This window comes from Hippoglossus hippoglossus, chromosome 20, assembly GCF_009819705.1.
Source record: "Hippoglossus hippoglossus isolate fHipHip1 chromosome 20, fHipHip1.pri, whole genome shotgun sequence".
NCBI lineage: Eukaryota > Metazoa > Chordata > Actinopteri > Pleuronectiformes > Pleuronectidae > Hippoglossus > Hippoglossus hippoglossus.
This window is the reverse complement of record NC_047170.1, coordinates 5,921,976-5,947,517: the sequence shown is the minus strand read 5'-3', so window position 1 is coordinate 5,947,517 and position 25,542 is coordinate 5,921,976. Positions and strand designations below refer to the sequence as shown.

Genomic DNA, 25,542 nt, shown 5'->3' with positions numbered 1-25,542 from the left:
TATTATGCAAGCGCACTGTAGAAACTAGATACAATACAGTTTATTGACATTCCTTTCAATGTCATGTCCATTGTGATGTTACTTTTTTTTATGATTTATACCACGAACTCTATAAAAGATGTATGTGATGTTTTGTGCTGAAGAGAAATGGATCATGTGCCAACAGTGTCAAGCTTCAAATAAAGTTCTTCTTATTCACTTCTAACTGAGCTGTATACTTATTTAACAGTTTTCCAAATCATTACTGAATAAGGTGATACAGTTGTGTTGCGACAGAACTACCTGAAACTATTCACAGTATTCATGGTAACTTCATTGCTAAAGCTTAAATGTAATTTCTTCTCATAAAAGCTTAAAAGGCTGCTGCTATGTTAGCTGATGTGTCATGAAATGTTTCACCATTTCATCCTCTTTCCTCACGACCCAAAACCATTCAATCCTGCAAATGTCTTGTATGATCCAAAATGTTGTTACCGTCTTTATGAGCATTGTGAAAATGCTGTGTGATGCAGAATTACAGTCATCTACTGCCACTGACCACAATCGTATTTTATTGTGTAAAAGAGTACAAAGATACAGAGTGTTACATGTTGTGACTGTTCACCTCATTCTAACGACCTGTACTCAGGCACTTGATATCTGATGTTAGGTGTCGTCTGTTCAGTCTGTGACTCCTGATAAGAATCCATTACCTGACAGACCTTCTTCTTTACTAAAGACAAAAGAGACCTGCTCTACTGACATCACCTCTAATGTGCTGATAAACGCACCTCAGAGCTACAAACCTACTATAAACCACGTCCTCTACTAGTTTTACAAGGCTAAACATCCTCTGCCTCCTCTTCTAGTCCGAGAACCCTACACGTGCTGCTACCACCCTAACACAAAGTAGTCTGATGTTATTTTCTGACATCTGAAGGTCAGAGGTCTGTGCTCGTGCATCAGCTGCGGACTGGAATCCCTCCGGTAGAGCCTGACCCCGGCTGTGTGCGTTACATGCGGTGGATGTTGTCGTGATCCATGAACTGTTTGAGGCTGTGCAGGTTGTCCCACCACTGGAAGAGGAAGGTCTCAGCGATGAGGCTGAACCAGGGCGTGATCAACAGCTCCTTGCGCTTGGCCTTGTTCAGCATCTCCTTCAGCTCCTCCTTGCTCACGTAGCAGTGGGTTTGGATCTCGTTGGGGTCTGGACTCAAATCCACATCCTTCAGAGAGACAAGAAATCAAAAGACACTGAGTCAGGGCAAAGATGTGTCGCCTAACTTTTCAAGGATCAATGACAACATGACCGATATCTGCTGTTATACTGCAGCTCTTGATTTCACAATTGAATCTTATATAAAACACATTTGATTGGATCGTGTTGCATTCAAAGCTCAATATGGAGCATGTCACATCTGAGAAAACTGACTTCCCACAGCTCATGAACAGTCCCTCTGTAACTGACTGCACTAAACCGGTTCACTTTTCCTTTAGGTTTCAGTGTCACTGTCCTATCATCAGTTAGTGTTCTCGTGGTTTTTCAGATGCATTGGAAATAGACCTAGTTTGAGTGCCTTGGAAAGTGGGTAGGGTCAGAAATAATTCAGCGATGCAGCAGTCGAGCTCAGAGAAAGTAGCTCGACTGCTGATCTTACTTTCTATCACTTTATATAATCATACAAATGCATTTGTAGAGGCTTTGTGTTGTTCAAATTGAACTTGCAGATGTTTCATTTGTGGCCACGTGGACAGGAAATAGAGTCACAGTCTTGGAAGTGGGTGAAAAAGAAACACCAACAGGGGCTCGGTACGTCACATGTCCTTATGTAACTGAAGTCTAAAACCAGTAGATGTCGCAGTGTCACCTTCTGCATGAAGAGGATGTAGTCGATCTCATGTTCTCCCCAAACACCGTCTGACTGGGCCTTGTAGTGGATTCTTGTGAGATAGGTCATTTCTTCTGGTGTCACCTGAGGCACGGGAGATCAGACGTTCACTACAGCTCTCCATAATCCTCTTCCATCCAATGCGGAAGCCGGGACTTGCATACAACCACACCCACACAGTATATTACCTGATCCATGGGAATACCCAGTTCAGCTTTGAGTCTCCTCTGAGCAGCTCTCCTCACTCCAATAGCATCTTTCTCTTCCACCTCGCTGTCTGTGTGTAAGGGATGACTGCAGCATGTGTTTGTGAAGCAGCCTGAAAACACACACACACACACACACACACACACACAAAGACACAGGACATGGTTGAACTCCTAGTAATGCTGGGACTACTTGTGTGTGTCAACATAGGAGGTTTAATGTTGTGCTGCTGACCTGGAAAGGTGATTTTGGCGTCAGACCGCTGTTGTAAGAGCAGTTTCTCTTCACTGTTGAAGATGAAGACACTGAAAGCTCTGTGTAATAAACCTGGTAAAACAAAAGACACTGATTACCACCGGTACAGATCTAACATGGGCTAAAAAAACATTGCATCATGGAGGACACACACCTTTATCAATGTTGGAGTTGAGGTGGCAGTTCTTCTTGGTATCGGCTCCGATCTTGCGGTCGTCCTCGTCGATGAGGATGCACTTCTCAGCCAGCAGCTGCACCTGCTTCTCATCCAGGTGATCCGTGGTGATCTCAGGCATCTTGACTGCAGCCTGCAGGTGTCTCACCTCACTGCAGAGCAGAGCGACGGGGAGCAGGAAGACAACAGGGTTTTCAGATCAGAACAGGAGCTGTGCACTTTTTTTTAAATGACCTTCTGAACTCAGCAGGCACTGTGTGACCGCTGTGTGACCCCGTACAAAAATGAACGTTCACGCAAAAGTTTACAAACTAATCCAAACAGATTTTAGGCTGTGTTATGGCTTCTCTGGCCATGTGCTTACTTTAAAAAAAAAGAAACTCTGATCTCTCTACTATTAACAGTTCAATGTTAATAAGCATTATTGGCATGGCATTCACACGTGTTGCCAAAGTACAAATACAATATTCATTTACAGCTTATTTTTCAATACTATTATTTAAAAACATATACTTAGAAATGAACACAAATATCATAACCGCATATGTATTTGTATCATTATTAAATAAGTTAAACAAATATTTAGATCTAAAAAATAGATCCATAAATAAAAAATAATTAAATTAAATTAACGAGGATTACAAATTTTGCTTCTATACAATGAATTCAATCAGTTACAATATGAACATGTTGCAGTTAAAGATAGGTCCCCAGGTTTGTCTGACCACAAGTCAAAACAAGTCCAGCTGGCAACTTAAACTCCAAACTCCATAGTAATAAGTGCAGCCTTCCTTGTTTTGTGTGAGCCGAATTAAAGAGCGCAGGCTCAGAGTCTGAGCTGATGTTCTTAAAGTGGGAACTTTAACCAACACACCAAGCCGCATCCAGTTGAAGATATTTTTAAACGGAGTCTGGCAGAAGTGTTTGTGTTGATGTGGGACCCCAGGCTATCAATAGCAGCCCAGCTCCGGGTCTCACAGATCTCTGACCTCCATGTCTCGACCCGAGCGGCGGTCAGCGCTGCACACAGAGGCCGGGCTCACCTGGATATCGTCCTGCGGCTGATGGTGGCTGCGAGTCCGGGTCCGCTCCTCAAGGCTGCGGCTCTAACGGAGACAGGTACGTTCGGTTTGGGCGAAGCAGCAGCGGCGCGTCCCTGGGAGGACAATCTCCGGAGCACCGCCCACACAGACCGCACCATCACCTGACGAGGAGGGAAACCAATCACAACGAGCGACGCCGTGGCTGACGGTGAAAACCGGAGAGGGGTTCAGTCAATCAGGACGGGACTCTGCACTGCTGATCGCACCAGGGGCGTGAGGACACATCAACTACAACTCCCATGAAAAGAAGCTGTAGTTTCACTACGTGTAGTTTCTGACCAACAGGCTATTGTGATGATTTGTTTGTAGACCGTTATACTGTCAGACATAAGCCTCACTCCTCAGTTAAGGGCCGTTACTATGATTGTTCATTTAAGATCCTCAAATTGTCTCTGCACTATATTCATATTTGAGGAATTTTGTGTTGGGAGGTGATGGTGGTGCAATTGTAAAGCAAAGCAAAAAAGGTTTCTAGTTTGATTCCTAGTTTGGCCCACCTGTGACCGTCAAAAGATAAAGTAACAAAGATAATAGCTTGATTGCATTTGTCAGAAATCCAAACGACCCCAGTTTACTATCATGTTTAACAACATGAAAATCCTGCTTGAGAAGCTTTAAACAGCAAATATTGACATTTGTTTCATTAAAATGATTTTACCATCACATTAATCATACTGACCACCTAAATGATTATTTGACTAATCATTGCATCTTCAAAATATAAAAAATTTAAATACTGCAAAAGTACTGCAATTCTAGTATTCAAATACAAGTGTGAATGTGTTATCAGCAAAGTGCTGCAAGTAGGTAAAAGTACTCCATGCAGTAAAATGGACCCTGGGAAGGTTATATAAATAGCGTCAACTGATAATCAGCGTTTTACTGTGGGGACAAATTATAACAAAAGCATCTTCACTTCCGGGTCAATAACAAAGTGGCATATTATAAAAGCACATTATGTTTTCATTGATTTATTCATTTATCCTTTATTTAGTCAGGAAGGTCCCACTGAGTAGAAAGAGCTTTTTCCAGGGAGTGAAGACAGCGGCACAAACAGCTTAAAACAAAAAATTACAAGCTATTACACTACTCTCATCCTATCCACGTGTACCTTATGAATGCATACTATGTCATACTGTGTACTATGTTTTGAGTATTTATTATGTTGTGTATTTATATGTTCTGTTTTTGCTTACTTATATGTTTACACCGGGGGTCAGAGTGAAACAGCATTTCAATTCCGTCTATGTTCTGAACATATGGCAGAACTGACAATAAAGTTGACTTTGACTAACTTGACTTTGATTTTGCAAATACTCCGAAACTACAGGTAAATGTATTAAACTAAAGTATATATTTCCCTCTGGGGGATATTGTCGTAGAATTGTGAAGCAGTGTCAAGTAGAAATACTCAAATTATGTAAAGGCACATTAAAATAAATGTATTTACTTTCCATTGGGCCATATTGTCACTATGACCCCTACAGTGTTAGGGACCTTGTGATCCAGGTCCAGCAGGCACAGTTCCGGGTTTTGTAGTGAACACGTCATCAGACCACAGCTCAGCCCGCACCACCCAGACCTGACAGCTGAACATAAGTATGCACTGTGACACACACACACACACACACACACAGACCCACTGCCTACACACAGACACACAACACACGCACTTACACACGCACTTACGCACACACTTCTCCGCTGAGTCGCTGGCCGATCCGCTTCTTTTCACCTCTTCCTGCTCACAGCGACATTTTAGCAGCTCGACAATGACGTCCGAGCTTTCACTGCCTGTTTCTGACGTCACCGCGTTCCATTGGCTGCCGCCGCATCGGCGCTGCAGCTCATTGGCTCAGAGGGAGTCATGTGATGCAAAATAAAAAAAATACGTCGATGTGTCGGAAAAATTGGATATAAATGTTTACTAGTCGTTAAACTGAAGCCGGGCGTCCACAACGTGGTGAATAATACATGTTAATATTTCACATCGTCGTTGGGTCGCTCGTCCAGCTCCGCTCTGCTCGGCGGGGGCTAGCCACGTTAGCATCGAGCTAGCCCAGCCTCCAGAGCTTCATGCGGGGCGAGGGTGAAGTCAGAGAGGCAGTGACAGCGGTGAGTGTCGGTGCTGCTCTGTGGGGGAAAGTCGTGGGATCAAGCGGCGAATAGTAATTTGCCGTGTTGCTTTTCTCGGGCCGTTCTTGGGCAAAATGTGCAATACATCCATGTAGGTCTTGTTGCATGTCAATTTGCCTCCCTCAGTGTTTCGCTAACATTAGCTAAAAAGCTATAGTCGGTGCTACTTCCAGATGCTAAGGACGTTACCGATGATGATAACACGACCTTTGCATAGCCCCCCCAAAATACTCTGTCCTCTTTTCGGGTGGGATACAGTTCACCAAGAAACGCACCTTTATTCGACAGAATGTTTAATATTCCAATAGTTATATTAGGGTACTTAGGGTAAGAGATTTAATTGAAGTGTCAATAACATTTGAGAATCTAAGTATGCGGCACATATCTGTTTATATGTGAAGCAGCAATGAAAGACCAATGTGTAGAATATACTCTCTGTTTACAGTCCACTAATATAAACTATGTTTGTATAGGTGTATATTCTATTTATTAGTACGTGCAATTCCATCCAATATGTGCAATAATTCCCTTGTCTGTTCAGATCATATTTAAGTATTTATTCAATATGTAATTTAATTCACTCCCACGCAATATCCTGCATCTGTTTGTACCATTTTTAAATCTAGTTTTATGTATGTATTAATTAATTAATTTATTATTGTAAAAAGCTTTTATACCTAATTTGGGAACCCATACTATTTTAAATTGCATCCATGAGCTGGATGCAACATAATTTCACTCTACTGTGCACTTGTCTTGTGTGTGTGGTCTGAATGACTATAAATTTAATCTTAAAATGCTGGATTTATGCAACTATGAGGCCAAGGCTGCACCAGCAAGGACCCTAAACCTATATATTTAGGTTTTACTACTTTGCATGACTTGACTTCCTTTTCCCCTGCAGGTAGGTGGTGGCAACACGCCGACCTAACCCACCCACCGCCCAACCGGCGAGCTTGGCCTTTGTTTACCTGCCTCTCAGGTAGGACGTGAGGGGAGGGGAAGGGGGGCAGGGCAACCCAGCAGGTAGGAGGGATGCCGGTGGAGGGCGGAAGCAGCAGCGGCTCTGCATCAGCCGCCCGCCACCCCAAGCAGAAACGCAAGGCTCACAGTCTGTCTATCCGGCGCACCAACAGCACGGAGGACAGGCCCCAGGGCGTCCAAAGAGGAGACATGCTGGAGGGACAGGTGAGGGAGATGCACACACACTCACGCCTTTTCACTCTCTCTCTCACTCTTGCACACACACATGCAGCTTGTTAGGCATGTATTAACGTCTGTTGAGGCCAAGCCACAACATTTTGTGCATATTTTTAAATATGCATGCAGAAGCTCATTCCTTTTTATTTACTATCAGACTGTCACTCTGTTGTGTTGTTAGGCAGTTTTTTTTTGTCATGGGAGCACAGTACCAGCCAGTTGAGCAGCATTTCTTTTATTTTTTACCTGGTGTTACAAGATCCTCAGCTTGAATGCTATTGTTGACATGTTTTTTTTTTCCTACTGAAAATGTGTTTTTTTTTTAAGTAGCTGCAACGGAATAATCTTGGTTTGATAGCGGTCATTTAGATTTTACATGTAAACGTACAGTATATTAACTGTCTGGTGTGGATGTGCATGTTGGTGATTGATTATTTCTGCTGAAACAAAAGAATCGACTGTGAATTTTGAAGCCAACTTGTGCCAGCAAGTTAGTGATTAACCATCCTCAAACATTTAAATTGGAGCTACAATTGATTTAGTTCTGCCAGAAATGGAAGACTGCTCCACTGTTTGATTGCAAAAACATTTTCTTGATGCAAACCAGTTGCAAATGGCAGGTCTGTGCTGCCAAGATAATAAAAACTGTGTCTGTTTGATCAAGACTCCACGGTTGTTAACTTTTGGGAGTTGGCTGAAGCTCTGGCCTCATTGACAGTGATCTCTCAGATAAGATGCATAAAGTGTTTGTGAGTGAATGTCAAGTGGTTTCGATTCTATCATTGCGTCTTCGGAGCTGTTTGGTTTTCAGAATCAGAATCCTGGTTTGTTACCAGGTTTACGCATCCAAGGATTTGCTGTGGTATGTTTGTTCATAAGCATAATACAAAAATAGGGAACAATATATAACAATTATAAACACTAGAAAAGGTATGTAATTTTATATGTTCAATAAATGTGCAATTTAAGCGTTTGTACAAATAATCGGGTCCTAATTCGGCCCGATTATCCTCTAGTGTGCAGATGCCTTTATACATTTATGCAGTGTAGTGCTGGGATCTGGGGCCGTATTGATGGACAACTGATGTTCATTATCTAGATTTTACATTAAACTATTATGTAAATAATTAATGTGATGCTTGATTTTTGTCTGTATTCACCAGCCCGTGGAAGCCCTTTAGACTTTACTTTCTCTGCTTGACCCTGTCCTTGAATTATCAGCCTCTAAATCCAGAGCTCAGCTTGCACTGGCTGGTTGTCTCATCAAGTTTTCATATGGGCTGCTTGTCCTGGTCTGATTAGTCTTTTCACCAGGCCTTTTCCCCTCCATTGCTGAGCCATGTTTATGTACCTAGTCCACCCTCCCGCCACACACAGCACAAGTTCCACTTACGCAGACAGCTTTACAATCCCACTAGCCGCACACAGAATGCATTTTCTTTCCCACTTTGAATGCTGTCATTATTAACCATAGTGCACTAGCGGTTTAAAGGCCATAACTAAGCAGCTTTGAATTCACAAGGACTGCCCGTTGTTTGCTAATTGACGAATTTGTTTTTTCTTCAACAAAAGTGGAGCTGACAGAATGGTCAATTTGTAGGTTTGAGCATGTGCCAGAAGAAAGAGTGATTCTTTAAGTATGCAGTTTCCTCATCTTTCAGATGGTTGTAGAAATTCGATGCAGCTCTCGAGGTGAGCTGTCAATCGCAGGCTTTTGAGTCCATTGTGTTCAAGGCAGCCTTTTACATCTCTTTACATGTCAGTCTGCTTCAGACTGGTGGTCATCTGATAACACGGTGCTTCCAGGAGTTCATCATGGAGGTGAGTCAGTGGAAATGTAGAGCTTGACTGGTTGGACTCCAGCTGGTGTGTAGTCAGATGATTGTTGGCAGGTTATGGTTCTGTTTTCCAAAGTGTAGCTGAGCATCAGTGCCGTTGGTGGCGGTTAAATTTACAGGATGTGTTTGACAAGAGATTTATGTGGGTTTCTGTCTGTCTGTGTATTTTATGAGTCACCTAAACTTCTCTTTGAACAGCGATTATACATTATATATCTATACTGTTATTGATATAGAGACACTTTTTTTTCAGTGGGAAATTGTACTTGCTCATGTCAGCAACAGCATCTATAGGCTTGAATATATAATTTTAGGAAATTGTTGGAAAATAATGTTAAAGTTCAGATTTATAAGCACAACATATTACTCAATTTATTTTTGTGATACTGGATTTTTAGGCTAATATTAATCTGAGCTTTCTAAAGGTGTTCTTTTTCTTGCTTGTGTTTGCAGGACTCCAAGTTGCCTCTCCCCTTACGAAACAATCTTCTCGAACTTTTTGGCCAAATCGAGCGCGAGTTTGAAAACCTTTACATCGAAAACATTGAATGTGAGTAACTGACTGTTTTACCTCCCCGTATTGAGCGTCGGGTGTTGATTGACTAACCAGATGGTTTGAGAGCTCAGGCAGTGTTTGCTTACTGATGCCCTGTCACTGTGCTAACATTACAGTACGCCGGGAAATCGACTCCCTGAATGAGCGACTGACTGGAGATGGACAAACAATTGAGGGAGGAGATCCCACCAAGGGAGCGCTGAAAACAAAAGGTCCAGTATTTCTTACACACACTTTGTACCTCATAATACGTTTAACAAATGTGGCATTATAGACACACTTTGTACCTCATAATACGTTTAACAAATGTGGCATTCAAATTAATGTGTATATCTCTATAAATGTATACGTATCTCACTGCCATGAGGACTGGAATTTTCTGCCTGGATGACTGACATCGAAAACTTGCATTCCTTCAACATTTGAAGCTGTTACCTGTAGGGATTTTAAACAATATAGTGTTCATTTATGATCTTTATGACATAATAAAAGAGTGCAGCAGTAAAGAGGAACTGATAACTGATAAGTCTAATTGTAGGACTGGTTGAGCCTGACAGGAAGCTAAACCTGAAAAATAGCCTGACCAGGCCAATCTGTAGGGACATATTTCCATGGTAACCCTATTTATGTCTCCTTTACGAAAGAGAATTTCAAGCAAATAAGCCTGACTGGCTGAAGCAAACCTTTTTTAACTGGTAACTCTTAAAATAACATATGTCACATGCTAATGGTTCTGCTGCCACAAGTTTTCAGAAGTGGTTAACAGTCGTGCACACCAGTGAACCCCTGTTTGTGTCTCTATCACACAGCCAGCCACAGCACAAGTCAACTGTCACAGAAGCTGAAGACGACCTACAAAGCCTCTACCAGCAAGGTACCTGAACCCTGCCTTGTTAAACCCATTCTACTGAGCCTGTAAAATTCATGTCATCATCTGTGTAAACATCTGAGATGCTGGGATTGATGGTAACAGACTGTCACAATTAAGGAAGGAAGTGTTTTTGGGCAAACCGTTGTTGTTGAACTTTTACATTTCTGATGTAATGATGGATCAATATGCAGATGTTTGGACATTAATTAATCAAACTCTGTGTCATATTTAGTCTTCTTCTGTTTTTTTAAACTCTGATGTAGAGCTTGTACACTTTCCACGGCAAAATATGTGGACCTCGCAACTTCAGTTTGGCCACATGGGAGTTGTGGGGCGGAGATTCATGGGTAACTTCCTGAATGCTCTGTTTGTTTTCACTAAGCATTGTGGGAGAGCAGCTGTGGGCCGAGTCTCTCTTTTAACTAAAGTCTGACCTTGACTCCTCATCTCTTCTCTGCTCTGCACTCCGGCATGAGGTCATTCGGGTGAACGGCTGCATTTGTTAAATCTATAAAATGTGAATTGTTTCTTTGAGAAATATACTGTTTTTGAAAGTGTCTAATTGGTCAAATTATTCATCACTGAGTCTCCTAGCCAGTAGAGTCGAGGCCTAATCAATTACAAAATATCGGACTGTTTTTACCAAATCCTAGACCTGATTATCAGGAGGAGGGATGGCTACGTCTAAACGGTCCTGTCTCAAACTGAGCTGCCAGTTCATGTAGCTGTGGACAGAGACTGGGTAAAGGAAACCTACCTTGACTTCTGTAAAAGTGAAAAAGAATATCCAGCCGTAAGCACCTCCAAACTTAATGATTTACAGTTTATATGAAGCTTTTTTTAATGTAGCCAATCAAGGGATGAATGGCATGCAAGAAGAAAACATATTGCAATTAGTTTTGATTGATTGATAATTGTAGTGGGAATGATAAAAATAGAAAAATCATGATGATTTGATTTTAGCTGAGGTCTGTACTAGAGCTATATTGCAATAGATTGTTTAAAACTGGCAATGATGACAAACAAATTTAATTGAGACTTGATATTTGACAGTTTAACCAGAAATCTTTATTATAAATAACTTCAAATCAAAAATAAAAATCAACCAAATATATACAATTTGAATTTAGAAAATAAACATAGTCTTCGATAAAATGTAAACATGAATCTTTTCTGCATTGTTTACTCTAAATAATAATTTTGTCCTTCGCTGTCCTTTTCAAAGCAAATAAACACTATTAATGTAAAGTGAATGCAGCCATTGTGTGAGCTGGATGAAGAGTGGGACACAGTCATCCTCTCATTAAAAAGACAGAAACAGAGGATACATGGGATCAAGGGAGGACTTCTTAGATTAACCTCCTGTCAGAACTTGCTGCTACATAATATACGGCTAACCCATCAGCTGGCTAAGAAACATGACCACCGACTAATTCTGTTCCGACTGAAGGGAACTGAAACTAATGATCTGCACTAACTGTATCCTTAGTTTACTGCTGGGATGAGCTAATCCTCCTGTTTTGCTCACTGCTCATCAATGTCTTCTAATGACAGTAAACAAATAAGATGGTAGTATAATGTAATGTGAGTGTAAACTCAGCAGACGGAATGAGAGAATACATTAACACAGCCTGACACACGTGAACCAGATGCTTCGCTGCTGCATCTAACGACTCGCAGTGATCTGAGCTTATTGCAGTGGTCAGCCGTCCGCTTGCAGCAGCATGAACAGTGCAGGTTGTGATCGCTCTCTGACAAGTAAACAGACCAAAAGATCATCTCATTGTACAGGTGCAAGTGCACAGTGCTTCCATCTACTGGTACTTGAATTGGCGAATGAGCAGTCCTGATATTAATACTCCAATGACACAGTTTGGTGCAATTTGAAACTATAACCTAATGGCAGTTGCAGAGTCATGCTCTCATGTATAAACAATCCTTGTGTGTGTCCTCTAGGATGAAAACACACTTATCTTTGTTGTGCTTTTGAGGCCTTTGTCTCAAAGCAAACTCACTTTGTTTGGAAGATTTTGTCACTGCCAGGAATGATAATTCAATTTTTCCAGAGAGCTGTCTGGCTGTCGACAGGTTTTGATCTGATCCTTTGGAGATAAACCTGCAGTTAAAAGTGAATCGGCTTCATGATGCCAGAAAAACTCGAGTTAAGCCCAAAGACATCGGCGAACCCACTAATCTCCCTCTGTGACACTGGCCCTCCGAAACTGTGTCTTATCTGTTCATCTGTTTGTCAGAGAGCAGCAATAAACTGTGTGACGACTGACAGAACTATTTCTTGTAGTCTGCGGGATGGTCACGCAGCCACATTTCAGTTAACAAACACAACCCATAAACCTGTTTTCTATAACTTTGTTCAGCCATGTAAGTTAACCAGGATTGATACTCATGCCCCTCTCTTGTTGTCCCTCTCTGTCTCACCCCCCATCCATCTCTTCCCTCCCCGATCAGATTGTGTCCAGTTTCAAAGCCACCGCGGGGTCTCGGGCTTTGTGTCAGCTGCTCAAGGAGTATGTGGGTCATCGGGACGGGATCTGGGACCTCAGCGTCACTCGGACCCAGCCGGTGGTCCTGGGCACCGCCTCTGCAGGTACACCCAGTCACTTCACTGACTATTTACATTCACTGCATTGTTGTTTTGCACGGCCTATATGCTGCGTAGTGGCTTTCAATAGGGATAATTAGTCAAGACTAGAGGTGCAGTGTTCATATCATTTTTTATTACATTTTATAGAAAAAGAAAATCTTAATTGTCTATTTGTATGGACATTTGTCTTTGGCTACAAAGGAAAGCATATGGTTTGATAGATTGAGTAACAAAAAGACACAAGACAAAGACAGTTAATACATAGTGTCTGGGGGTTTCTTATAATCCTGCTGGTTATGTTAACTTCTTTTGTGAGTTCATGTTTCTATGTTGTGTTGTAGGAGATTAATTAATAATAATTGGCAAATTAATTCTGATGCCTGGATGTAATGAGAGAAAAATAAAAGCACAGAGGAGATGATTGATGGGATCTTTTGCACACAAATTGTCTTGATTGTGATAATATTCGTTGGACAACTCTCAAAAAGACAAAACCACAATCTTCATTTTTGTCAAAATGTATTACTTCCACCAAGGAGGTTATGTCTGTCTATCTGTCTCTTAGTTAGCAGGTTTCTGCAAAAACTACTGGACGGATTACCATGAAACTTGGTGGAAGGGTGTGGTAGGGGTCAGGAAATAACCCATTAAATATGTGCAGATCCTGGCCCCTTTTTAACATTGTGAGATTTCTTTCAACATTTACAATGAGTTCTCAGAGAATAATTCCTGGATCTTGAAGAAAGATCAGCCATGTTTAGGGGAATGATATTTTAAAGTGTGTGTAATTTGGTGCAGATCCAAATATATACTTATGGATCTAGTGAATTTTCTTGTGGTTTCGTAAGGGGGACTGTTCAGCCATGGTGGAGGTGTGTGCTCTCTGAGTGACATTTTAGTCCCTTCCATGTAGCTCAGTTTTTTTCCTGCTTTTTCCTGTTTTTGTTTCTTGTTCTGAATTGTGCACAATCTCCCCATGGAGTGGTCTAGAATCTTTTCACCAAATGGAACCACTATGTAAAAACAGCACATTACAACATCATTAGCTTATATTACTGTAGAAATGTATAAAATGGCCTCATGTTGTCCCCCTGCTCTCTCACAGACCACTCGGCTCTGCTTTGGAGCATAGAGACTGGGAAATGTCTTCTGAGATATGCTGGTCATGCTGGATCAGGTAAAGAGAAACTTTGTTGATATAAGATATGTAGCAAGTAGTGTTGTGTAACAGGTCTATATCACAATATGTGCTGTAAGTTACTGTCAACATTTGCTCCCATGAGTCGTTGAGGTTGACATTTACTTGTCTCATACTTGTCACCCACAGTCAACTCCATCAAGTTCCACCCCACAGAGCAGATGGCCATCACAGGTTAGTATGTGAACACGTGTGTTTATGACGACGCACTTCATGACGTTTTCCTGCCTCTGCTGCATTACAGCCGTCAGTTCTGTGTGGATGTGAATGTGCTGCATGTTTGTTGATGTGCACTTCTGTTTGCACAGCCTCTGGGGACCAGACGGCTCACATCTGGCGCTACATGGTGCAGCTTCCTGCCCCCCAGCCACCACCAGATGTCAGTGTGAGTAGCTTTGTACTGTTTTCGTCTCAGGGTTTTTTCTGGAATGTCCTGGAATTTGATAGATGTATTTCTGCCAAAGGATGCATGTCACGAGCCGGCTCAGAAGCCGTGACAAAAGAGAGGGAGACGCTGGTTGAAAGCCAAACAAAAAGTATTTTATTTAAATACAATTATCTGACCATGAACGAAACACAACTAAGGAAGCAATGAGATGTGGTTATCAGTGAAATCAGTAGTGAGTGTGCGTGGATTGATGAGTGAAGCTTGTGTGTGCTGCGGTGATGATGTTGTTTGGATAAGAGTAAATCAAGACTTCATGAAGTTCAGGTTAGTGAGTGAGAGAGAGAGAGACAGTCTCAGCCAGGAGGACAGGCTTTTATAGGAGGAACACAGAGCCCAGGTGTTTCCAGCTACGGGACTCTCCGCCCACCAGTTACCTGCTGCATCACATCAGACAACATCAAGTTAAATAAGGCAGGGGCCGTCACAATGCAGGTGAATATTATGTACATTTACAAATAGGTCACTTTAATTTTCATGGTAAATTAACCTTTCTGCATTAAAATGTGTAAAGACTTAGACCTGTGTTTTATATATGTTGTTGATTTGTGTTCTCACATTATCCCAAAAGTTGCCAGTCATTTTCATACCTAAAGAAATCTGTAATTTAATTTTAACTGTAATTTCAAGGTAATGGTCGGTTTCATTTGGTCACCTGTTTGTTGCATCAACTTCCTTTTGTGCGTTAGTCAGTGTTGTGTTTGTCTGCCTGAAGATTCAAACTATTTTAAACACATTTTAACGATTTTAACTTTTTAGATGATGGTGGTTTTTAACATGTATTTTAACCACATTAGGGATTTTAGTCATTGCAGTCTGGATCTAAGCTTATCAGAGAAACAAGCTGAGAAAATGTGAGCTTGTCTTCATGTCACTTATCAAATGAAATATGACCTCTAGCGGCTGAAATTCCATATTCTGCATTTAATTTCATGAATCCACCACTCACTTTCTGGACTTGTGTCCCTCCACAGGCTCCTTGTGATGACGACCAGGACTCGTCAGACCGAGAGGAGGGAGAGGTGGATGTAGAGGGCCCGTGCGAGGTCCCCACCGTCCGGGTGGCTACAGCCACCCTGAAGAGTCACCAGGGTGTAGTGATCGCAGCCGATTGGTTGGTTGGAGGCCGACAAGTGGTGACAGCTTCCTGGGATCGTGCTGCGAACCTGTATGAGGTGGAGACGTCTGAGCTGGTCCACACACTCACTGGTAGGTAAACAGGCTGATACTACACCATAGGACCAGTTCACACCTGGTATCAACATGTATTTCATTTCTGTTTGCAAAGACAAAATTATGTTATTTATCGTCAGTCTGAAACGGATCTGATCGGATTTGTTGGCATTTCCACTCAGGTGTTTTTACTAACAAATTGAAAATTCATAAAAAAAAACAGCTAAATGGAAATACACCAAATGAGGAGTAGTTCCACATTTTACAAAACAACAAACAAAGGCTTTTTTCTTTTCTTGCTGAGAGTTGGATGAGAGGGTGGATACCATTATTCTGTATGAAGGCTTAACCTTAAGCTACGGCCAGCGGCTTTGCGTAGTATAAACTAAGAATAAACAGAATGTCCTGTTACTGCATCTGATGTTGCAAACATAATCCCCCATAACACCACACAAAAAATGTAATATGGCTAACTACTGTGTGCGTGTGTGTGTTTGCAGGCCATGACCAGGAGCTGACCCACTGCTGTACCCACCCTACCCAGCGTCTGGTGGTCACCTCATCCAGAGACACCACCTTCAGACTGTGGGACTTCAGAGACCCGTCCATCCACTCTGTCAACGTCTTCCAGGGACACACCGAGTCAGTCTCACACACACACACACACACACACACACACATGCACTAACACACACACACACATGCACTAACACACACACACACACACACACATGCACTAACACTGCTCATTCCTGGTTGATACAACTAGTTACTGCAGTCTTCATTATGCCCACAGGGTGGGGCTGTAGCATCTCGCTTGTCTGTAAATCCCCTCATCACTTTCTGTTATTTTCCTTTTACTGTGCCACGTTAATTTACAGACCCAACTGCTCTAAGCCAAATCCTCCACTCTCCTCTCATTCATTACAGAGCACCTCTCCTTACTTCGACGGCTTTCTTGTCCTTCTCCGTCTACATCTTTCTCCCTCCCTCACTTTCCTGTTCATTTATCTGTCCGTTTCTGCGTTAATCCCCCACTCTGTGTAATTTGGCACTTGCTCGCTGTTAACACTCAATTGCAGACGCTCATTTCAAAACGTTGACTGTCAGGCTTGTCTGTGACTTTCAATGGCAGCACTCTATAAAGAGTGTAGGAAGAGTGTGTGTGTGTTTGTGTGCACGTCTACATGTGTGTGCTGGCTGGCTGCAAGCCTTTGATTGCAAGTGGGGGATTACATAGAGCTCATTATGTACGACCCCAACATGTATAATTCCTGCAGATCCCACTTTAATTCTCTCCCATAGACAATTGGTGTAATGAGATTAAGCACCAGTGTTTCACAGTTAACGGCAGCCCTCCTCCTGCCCATCCCTCCATCCTTATTTCCTTCCCAAATGGCCATTGATGTGCTTTAAAGACCCCCCTCCAAAGACATCCCACTGTTATACCTTGTTAACTTCCATATGCTGTGTTTATGAATGACATAATCAGTCAACACTAGAGCTGAGCATTTCCAATCGGGAACAGCAGTGAACCAATGACAGTTTCAGTAATATGAATTCAGACAGCCAGGGTTTCTGAATCTCCGAAAAATATCCCTTGGACATATTCACCATCTTGTCGTATGTTCTAAAACAGCTATGCCGACATCAGGGGTGTAACGATACACAACAATCACGGTTCAGTACGTACCTCGGTTTTGAGGTCATGGTTCGTTAGATTTTCGGTTCAGTAGAAACAAGGAACAGAAAACATTAGACTGATTTTTTTATTTATTTTTATTCAACCCTGGTTATCTGAGCAGACTATGGCTGTGTCTTTCTTACCTAAGAAAATTTTACAAAAGTAAAATAACAAAATAAACACTATTAAAAATATAGGTGCAGCATGTAGAAAATCAACTTTATTTATTATTATCATAATCATTATTTTAAAATTAACTACCACCACATTGTTTGCAGAGAGGGTGGCCCTGCTGGTATAACACTCTCACTCTAGGGACAGAGGTTTATAAAGGGCTTGTTTGACTTGCTGGCTGAAATGCAGACGAGTTGGAACTTCGTAACGGGGCTCGATTACTTTCAGCGTGTGTTTGAACCCTGTGTTCTCAACAACAGAGAACGGACGCATATCCGCTACTGTAAAAACACCTATGTTACTGCTTTGACACAATCTAAATTATTTGTAAGCGGCAGCTTTAATGCCGCGGGGAGCTGGGTTTGCACTGAACTCGTTTTTTCCTTGTCACACTAATGTTAGTGGACATCACTCTGGTGATGCCGTTTCAAACGAGTCAGCATGTTCGATGTGCTACCAGCTACATATCCGATAGCAGTTGCGCAATATCAGCTTTTGTACGATCCACTAGTCTTTGTCCGTCGTCATTATAGTGACTGTGAAACTGAAGTGTGGATTCCTCTAGTTTCCTTACTAACTCTTAAAGTCTCCTTCTTCCCCTCCCACTTGTCCTATACGTATCTAACGTTGATCATAAATGAGCCTCAAATGTCTTGTTCTGTTTGATCAAATTCAAAAATGCAGTGTGATTCAGTGTATTTGTTATAGGAGACTCAGAAAAACTGGAAATATTCACATGTAGAAGGAAAGCTGTAGCAAGGGGTTTTTCTTTGACATTTTGCTCAAAGATTGCTATAAGAATGAATCACTAACCAAAATAGATCAATTTTTCTGCCAATCTGACCATTTTCTTACTCAGGTTGATAAATCAACTATTAATTAAGGTGTGGATAGAGAGATGAGGACATGACACAATGAGTGGGTGAGTGACAGTGTGTGTGTTTGGGTCCAGATCTAAAAGGGTTGCATCAACTGCCACCTCAATTGCAGTTTACTCTCCCACAAACTTTTTCTACTTTCCAACTTGTTTGATTTTTCTGTTTTAGTCAGAACCTCTGTTGCCGTCTCTCTTGCTAATTTCCCTGAATCTCCAATTTGGCCTAATGATGTCACATAAATGGAGACAGCGGCGGAGAGGAGAGTGTTGAATGCTTTAAAAGGCACAAGATGTTGAGAGCTAGAGGGGGAGACCATCGTCTTGCTTCCACCGTCTTCGCTGGCAATTACTGCTAACGCTCCCTGACAGCAAACCTCGGCAGCTAAAAGTGCAGCACACACCCTCTGTCCGAACCCCCCCCTCTCTCCCTCTCTCCCCCCACCATAATTGCAGAGTAATGATGAGCGCACTTGAGCTAACAAAAACCGCCCAGAGCAAACGAGAGGTGACGGCGGACTTACTCTACAAACGGAATGCCATGTCACGTTTGTCTCTCATCGACGGCTATCCGAGGCAATTGATATAAATGCAACCTGTGTGTGTGCGTGTGTGCGTGTGTGTGTGTGTGTATGTGTGTGCATCCGAAGATTTGACAGCCTGTCTCTGGAGGATTTCACCAGCACTTACCAGGTGCTCTGCAGCTGTCAGTTTAACTGCAGCACAGCAAAATAACAGCGCACTCCACTCTTATTCACCTGAAGTGTTTCTTTTACATTTTAGTTATTCGGCTTAACTCTCATCCAAAATGATACATTGTGAGATTTTTAGAAATGCATACACCAGTCGTTGAAAGCACTCCTTAGGGAGGAGGGTAAAGTTCACAACCACAGCCCCAGAACACATACTCCTGTTTACCTTTCAGATTCATGTACTACAAAATGCTGGTAGGCAAAGAAATAAAAACCAGTACAGAGGATCAGTTTAATTTGGAACTGTAGTACAAAAATCAGCATCAGCATTTAATCCACCACACATCTGATATTTGCTCAAACAATACACAGACAATCAAACCATCAGGGATCTCCATGATTCCCTCTGTGTCTCCCTCCCTCTGTTGTTCCCTGAGTCTCCAGTCTTGACCTTGGCTTTTAGAGACACTGCAGAGACACCATTAAGTAACACCACTCCCCTCCCGCTTCCCCACCCATTTTAAATACCCTTTAACCTTAATCAACCTTTTAATCAATTACCTTGTCTGATTACGCTGCACACATACCTCCCACCTCGCACACCTCCTGTCTTTCTTACTCTCTCTCTCTTTCCTCGTCTTGTATTCCCAGGTGGGCGTTACCCTGCACTGTTAGAAGGCGCCTGTAACAATGAAGCGGTTTTCCTGAGCCCCAGCTTCTCTAATAGAACCAAGTTCAGTCCCTTAATTAGCCCTTAATGCTGTGTCAGTTTGAATTAAGGGAGAAGGCAGTTTTGGCAAGAAAATCTAGATATGGAAATTACGTTGTGTGTGTGTGTGTGTACTTGTACAGATATCTTTAAGAGGACCACTTTGAGCCTAAAATGTACGGAGTGAGGACATTTTGGCCTGTCCTCACTTTCTGACCCACTATTTATGGGCTGTTTCAGGGTTATGTCTTGGATTTAGGGTTAAAATTAGGTTTAGGTTAGGGTTATGCATTTAGTTTTGATGGTTAAGGTTAGGGAACGGGGCTCCGGAATGCATTATGCCAATGAATGTCCTCACTAAGATAGATGTACAAATGTGTGTGTGAGTGAGAAGAGGAAAAACCCTCAGAGGAGCGACTGACACACAGTAATAAACTGACTGATGTTAGCCGTCTACTGAGGTAACGGTTAGACGTGACCTCAGCGCTCTCGTGTGGCGCCATGCATCACAGCTGGTCGGGATAAAGGCTGCGAGAGGAGGGGGGGGGGTGATGATATGCAGGATCTCAAGTGTCATGCAAACAGCGACAAAGCATTTAATTTATTAATAACTAATAGGTACATTTGTTTACAAATTTATGCATGAATCTATAAATAATTGCAAATTAATTAATTATTTGATATTTTGACGGGGAATAAAAGGAGGAACTATAAAGAAAAAGACGTATTAATCAATAAACAAGCAGTTGACATTTTAAGGGCTTTGAAAAATCAACATAATAACAAGTTCATGCTTTAGAAACATAGTGGTGAAATCAAACAGGGAATGTAAATGCAATTGGGAAAAGGAAATTTCCTTTTTTTAATGCTTTATGCAGGATATGATACATCATTTACTGTTTGCAAAACATGAATGTGTTAGAAAACTATGTAGTAATACAACTAAGGTTGGATATATATTCTATATATCAATAAAATGCTTATATATTGTGTAAGCTAGGTGACAGATTTACTAAATGTTTTGCTGTTTATCAAGTGTTTGTCATTCTCTGCTTCTAAAGAAGAATTTGAACCCACAACCTTCACTCAGGAGCAAGAATCTGTCCGTCTTTAAACTTAAATACAAAATATTGGGACATTTACCATTATAGTTGTCAATATCGACTGATAATTCTTGAATATTGAATGGTGGAAATTCACAACTATAACCGCTTATATATATTTAATTGTGTTAATTAACATTCAGTGTTTAATTCATTCAACATGCTTGAGGGGTTCAGTGGGTACTTGAGCTCCTCTGATAGGACTTGGAAAAAGGTTTGGATCCATGTTCTAATGCGTCCAATCATCTGTCTCTTATTTTTCAGTCTCTTATTTTTCCTCTCATCGTTAATTTTTTTGATCACTTTGGTCAAGTCTCATGTCCCAGGATAAAATGCCTCACAGTGTATCGACAGCTCAAACACGTGGGGCAGTGTGAACATTATTGAACTCATCATATTCTCAAAGCTTCTTCTGTGTGTAATCCTTCTATTGCTATAAAAAAGAGGATCAAACTTTAATGCCCGAGCCACACAATGTTCCAACACATCCAGGTTCATTTAGTATCAGTGCTCATGTCACTGTGGCACACTGTCTCAGGTTTTGGAGTGTGAGTGATAATAGTGCCATATATAAACATTCACTATTTCCTCCCAAAACTTTACCAATTTCCTGAACCAAAAAATTTGTAGAAACTTTCCCTGATTTTGTGTGTCTGTGTTTTTCAGCACGGTGACGTCGGCGGTGTTCACGGTGGGCGACAACGTGGTTTCAGGGAGTGACGACCGCACTGTCAAGGTGTGGGATCTGAAGAACATGAGGTCACCCATAGCAACCATCCGCACTGACTCAGCTGTGAACAGGTGGGTGAAGGGACACATGTAACTGGATGAGAGCCGGGCCTTGTACCTGTGGATCTGCTTTTGACAGGAGTAAATTTTCTTATGCCTCCACACGGCACCAACAATAGCCTGAGGTGTTAACAAGAAATAAAATAAAAAACATTAAGAAATACCTTTTGAGTCTTCAGTACACATATTATGAGTCTGGACAGACATGGATATAAACCATTTGCTGTACTGGAAATGTCTAAATGTACAGTTGTCAGTAGTTATCTAAATGCCAGCAGGGAACAAAGTGTCCAGGGGCAGCTAATGTCAGCAGATCATGAATATGGAGATGTTTCAAACTACAAAGTGAAATCTGCCGAAGTAAATTTGGGCTTGAGATATTTTCTGTAAATTAACCAACTGCAGTGGAACAGGAGATATGAGAAGAGTTTACTATGAAGAATGAACCAAAATCCGATTCAAAGAGAACTCGATGTGATGTTTCAGGATAAGCGTCTCCGCCAACCAGAGGATCATTGCCCTGCCACATGACAATCGACAGGTCCGGCTGTTCGACATGAGCGGAGTGAGGCTGGCCAGACTTCCACGCAGCAACAGGATGGTAAGGAGGGGGGAGGTGTGTGTTTGACTCGTCAGTTGACATCATTGAAACTAACATTGTACACCTCTCTGTGTGTGTGTGTGTGTGCAGGGTCACAGGCGTATGGTGTGCTGCACAGCGTGGAACGAAGAGAACCAGTCGTGCAACCTGTTCACCTGCGGCTTCGACCGACAGGCCATCGGCTGGAACATCAACATCCCTGCCCTGCTGCAGGAGAAGTGATGCCACTGACGCACACACACGCACACACACGCACACACAGCAACACACACAGTGAAGTAGAAGACGATCAGAATCTATCCATGTAAATATAATGTGGTACAAACACTGTAATCTGTGGACCTCGTACGTGCTCGTACGGTGAAAGCGTTTACCCTGTGAAACATGGTCGTTGTGCATTTCACGCAGGTGTGAGGTGTGAAATACGTTTTTCATTATTGTTTTGTTTTGGGGATGCAGATGTAACACTGATTGACAAGAGCATATTATTCCCCTGATTGGTATATTCTGTCTCTCAGTGTGCACATGTGCAGAACGACACAGTTCCGACACTCTTATTTTCCGAGTTTGCACGAGGCCACGTTCCTCTGTGTGTTTGTGCCCTTCCTTTTGTTTAGCATGGATTGTGAATCGTGACAGGCTGATCCGTTTATCTCGAGCCCTCCCTGTGTAAGACAAGAAAAACTATAAATCTGACTCCACAGTCACAGGCTGCTGTTCACGTCACTGCTGTTTTCTGTTACTGCTGAATGGAGGCTCTCGCACGTAGATAAACTACAGTCATGAGCCCAGGAGAGTTTGTAGAATATGATTTAAAGACATTGTGTATATATGAAGTTGAGGCCTGTGTTGCAGGTTGTTGCTTGTTTCTGAAGATGATGTATAACGTTTTTATCCTTTTAGTCAAAACTTGGAATATTTCCTATCATGGAGCCAAACATATCATCACATCCACGCCTGCACGTTGTCTTAACATGTTCCACACGGGACCTGCTCTTTCAAAGATGGAGATTTGTGTCTTTGCCTATTATTACCTTTGATGCTTTCAGTTCACAGCCAGCCTATATATAAATATATTTAATATTTCGAACGTATACTGTAACTCTGCCTTGTTCCATGTTTACAGGAGGTTTTCATTTTTTTAATTAAGTATTGCTTAAATTCTGCCTTTCTGTCATGATGCAAAGTGTCAAGAGCAAAGTAAACATTGGAAAACATCTTCACAGTTGTTGCTCTACAATCCTCTAGAGGGGTGAGATGCGTTCGTCATCATCCAAAATGAAATATTCGCTCCAGGTTGCAAGTGTAGTTAGTTTCATTTTCTGTCCTCATACGGAGGGTTTTTCCTATTTTTATTCACGAGTGTTGTCTTTCAGTTAGAGAGCAGGACTTAATGCTCTCACTCCAAACCCTGCGTTAGCTCTCAAACTGCCCCTGCTTGTGCTTCGATTTCCTGCCCTCCTGCCTCTCACCTCTTCTCCCCACACTCCTGCTGCTTGTGAGCCCCCAAGAAACGTCTTCTCTTGTATTTTTTGAGTCTGTTAAATGTCCCTGACCAATAGAATTGAGTGTTAACAAGTGAAATTTTCCACCGTCATTGTGGGTGTGTTAGCTTTATTTCTTTGAGAGTCCCGGTACAGGTTAAGCCAGTGTCCCGCCCTCCACCCTAACCCTTTTGCAAACAACTATGAAAAAAAAATAGCATGAGGAGAAGAGCCGAAGCTGGAGTGCAGGAAAACTAAGCACAAGTAGAGCAGATCTGAGTGTGAGCGCAGGGTTCGAAGTGACAGCGTTACAAAATCTGAACGTGAAATGAATACAGTAAGTCCTGTTCCTAAAGAACACTCTCTTGAATAAAATACCTATTGCCAACTCAGAGCCCGTCTCGCTGTATCGTGTCTTTTAATGAGTGAATTTGTTGCTTCGTGGACATTTCTGCGCTTCGGTAACGTCAATATCAAGTTATGGTGTTGACACTTTGCATCGAACCCTCAGCCTTGTACGACCTCTCTCACCGTTAGCTGTAGATGAAGCCTCTCTGTCTGTTTTGATCCCGAAGCAGAAGCAATAACCCAGCTCCTTGATGTTTGACCTGAAATTCACAGAAACTTTACCTGTTACACATGTGCAATATCCTAAACATGAAGTCATGCTGTAGTTTTTTTTTCATCCTCGGATGTTTCAGTGCTGTAAATCCCGGAAAGACAACGCGGTGTAGACCGCTTCAGACCACTATTCACAACTTTCTGCCAACAATAGAGCTGGAATGGATTTTTTTCTTTAAGTAGCATGAACCTAAAAATGTAATAAAGTTATAGAAATACCTTGAAAATGTATGCATTAGCCGTATCCATCTGAGCATCAATGCACTTCCCCAAACGCTTGTTGAATAACTAATTGTGTTCCGCTGCACAGTGCAGATAGGATTTTCACTCCTCTTTCATGCAGGGAACTCCAGCGCCCACTGCTATCGGTGTCATTTTAATCTGCAGGTAGAAAGGCAAGGTATAATTTGCGCCCCACATATGAATTCTAACTCGGAGGAAATATGATTTTGGAGTGATACATTAAATTATCGTGTGTCGGATTGGAAGGGTAAAAAAAAAAAATGGATAGACTTCACTTCATTGTAATGAGTCATATTCACCTCAAACTTCATTATGTGATCTACTTTGCATACTTTATTGTGACGGGTACGTGCTCTCTGACACTTTCCAATAAAAACGTGTGATTTCCTTTTTGCAGTCTCTCGTGTCTCCTTCGTCTTAATTAACACCCCCCCCCCCTCTCTCGTCTCCTATTCACTTCAGAGAGATATGCATCATTTTGAAAGTCACACGTTATTCATCGGGATGTAAATGAATAATGACCCCTAGTGGCAGCAGGAGCATGAGGTGTACAAACATTTGTGCCGAGCAGCAGGAGTTTTGTTATTTTACCATAGGCTGATTAGACGCTTGATATTTTTAGTCAGTGTGAAGTTTCTTTGCTAAACAGTCCTGCGGCATAAAGGAAGCTATATGGCAGCTACACACATACAGTAGACATGCTGACACCTCTAGGTAGCTGCTATTCCATTGACGCTTTAATGCCTGAACCAGGTTCCTATGAGGTGTTGTGACAGCAGGTAATTAAGACTGAGCAGGAAAAGCGCACGTGAAATGAACAACAGCAGCTAAACGACCACCATTGCTGTTATTTACACCCTTTCTGTCCCTACTCTGACGTGTTAAGTGAATGCTCTGCTGATTTTCAGTTTGTCATATCGAGTGAAGGTTAAAGTTGTTCA

The 25,542-nt window shown here is 41.9% G+C and overlaps 2 protein-coding genes across 5 annotated transcripts; one reads left to right on the top strand and one right to left on the bottom strand.

The window, feature by feature from the left end:
• Positions 1-534: 534 nt before the first annotated feature.
• Positions 535-5,407, bottom strand: idi1 (isopentenyl-diphosphate delta isomerase 1). Of its 2 annotated transcripts, none has more exons than XM_034573172.1 (7): positions 5,310-5,407; positions 3,549-3,711; positions 2,485-2,657; positions 2,310-2,402; positions 2,057-2,187; positions 1,848-1,952; positions 535-1,205 (listed from the first exon to the last, which is right to left on the bottom strand). In XM_034573172.1, exons 2-7 carry the CDS (start codon positions 3,704-3,706, stop codon positions 993-995), a joined length of 873 nt encoding a protein of 290 aa, XP_034429063.1. In that variant the 5' UTR covers positions 3,707-3,711; positions 5,310-5,407; the 3' UTR covers positions 535-992. The 2 variants fall into 2 exon arrangements, with proteins under 2 accessions (XP_034429063.1, XP_034429062.1); XM_034573171.1 differs by lacking the exon at positions 5,310-5,407 and adding an exon at positions 5,106-5,174 and having other exon boundaries at positions 3,549-3,709.
• On the top strand, positions 5,116-23,777 carry LOC117754293 (WD repeat-containing protein 37-like). 3 transcript variants are annotated; one of them, XM_034573151.1, is made up of 14 exons: positions 5,116-5,207; positions 6,649-6,932; positions 9,236-9,332; positions 9,455-9,550; positions 10,148-10,212; positions 12,676-12,814; positions 13,917-13,988; positions 14,139-14,183; positions 14,318-14,394; positions 15,429-15,663; positions 16,128-16,269; positions 21,530-21,664; positions 22,139-22,253; positions 22,344-23,777. In XM_034573151.1, exons 2-14 carry the CDS (start codon positions 6,780-6,782, stop codon positions 22,473-22,475), a joined length of 1,503 nt encoding a protein of 500 aa, XP_034429042.1. In that variant the 5' UTR covers positions 5,116-5,207; positions 6,649-6,779; the 3' UTR covers positions 22,476-23,777. The 3 variants fall into 3 exon arrangements, with proteins under 3 accessions (XP_034429042.1, XP_034429041.1, XP_034429043.1); XM_034573150.1 differs by lacking the exon at positions 5,116-5,207 and adding an exon at positions 5,436-5,723; XM_034573152.1 differs by lacking the exon at positions 5,116-5,207 and adding an exon at positions 5,730-5,835.
• The last annotated feature ends 1,765 nt before the right edge of the window (positions 23,778-25,542 follow it).

What these genes read in the sequence shown, in the direction of transcription:
- idi1 (XM_034573171.1), bottom strand. Translation starts at nt 5,159, where the DNA reads ATGACGTGTTCACTACAAAACCCGGAACTGTGCCTGCTGGACCTGGAT. An exon ending in AGCCGCAGGACGATATCCAG is followed by an intron (nt 2,658 to 3,548) that starts GTGAGCCCGGCC and finishes TCTGCTCTGCAG; the next exon opens with TGAGGTGAGACACCTGCAGG. An exon ending in CGCCAAAATCACCTTTCCAG is followed by an intron (nt 2,188 to 2,309) that starts GTCAGCAGCACA and finishes GTGTGTTTTCAG; the next exon opens with GCTGCTTCACAAACACATGC.
- LOC117754293 (XM_034573151.1), top strand. Translation starts at nt 6,780, where the DNA reads ATGCCGGTGGAGGGCGGAAGCAGCAGCGGCTCTGCATCAGCCGCCCGC. An exon ending in AGCCACCACCAGATGTCAGT is followed by an intron (nt 14,395 to 15,428) that starts GTGAGTAGCTTT and finishes GTCCCTCCACAG; the next exon opens with GCTCCTTGTGATGACGACCA. An exon ending in GCTGGTCCACACACTCACTG is followed by an intron (nt 15,664 to 16,127) that starts GTAGGTAAACAG and finishes GTGTGTTTGCAG; the next exon opens with GCCATGACCAGGAGCTGACC.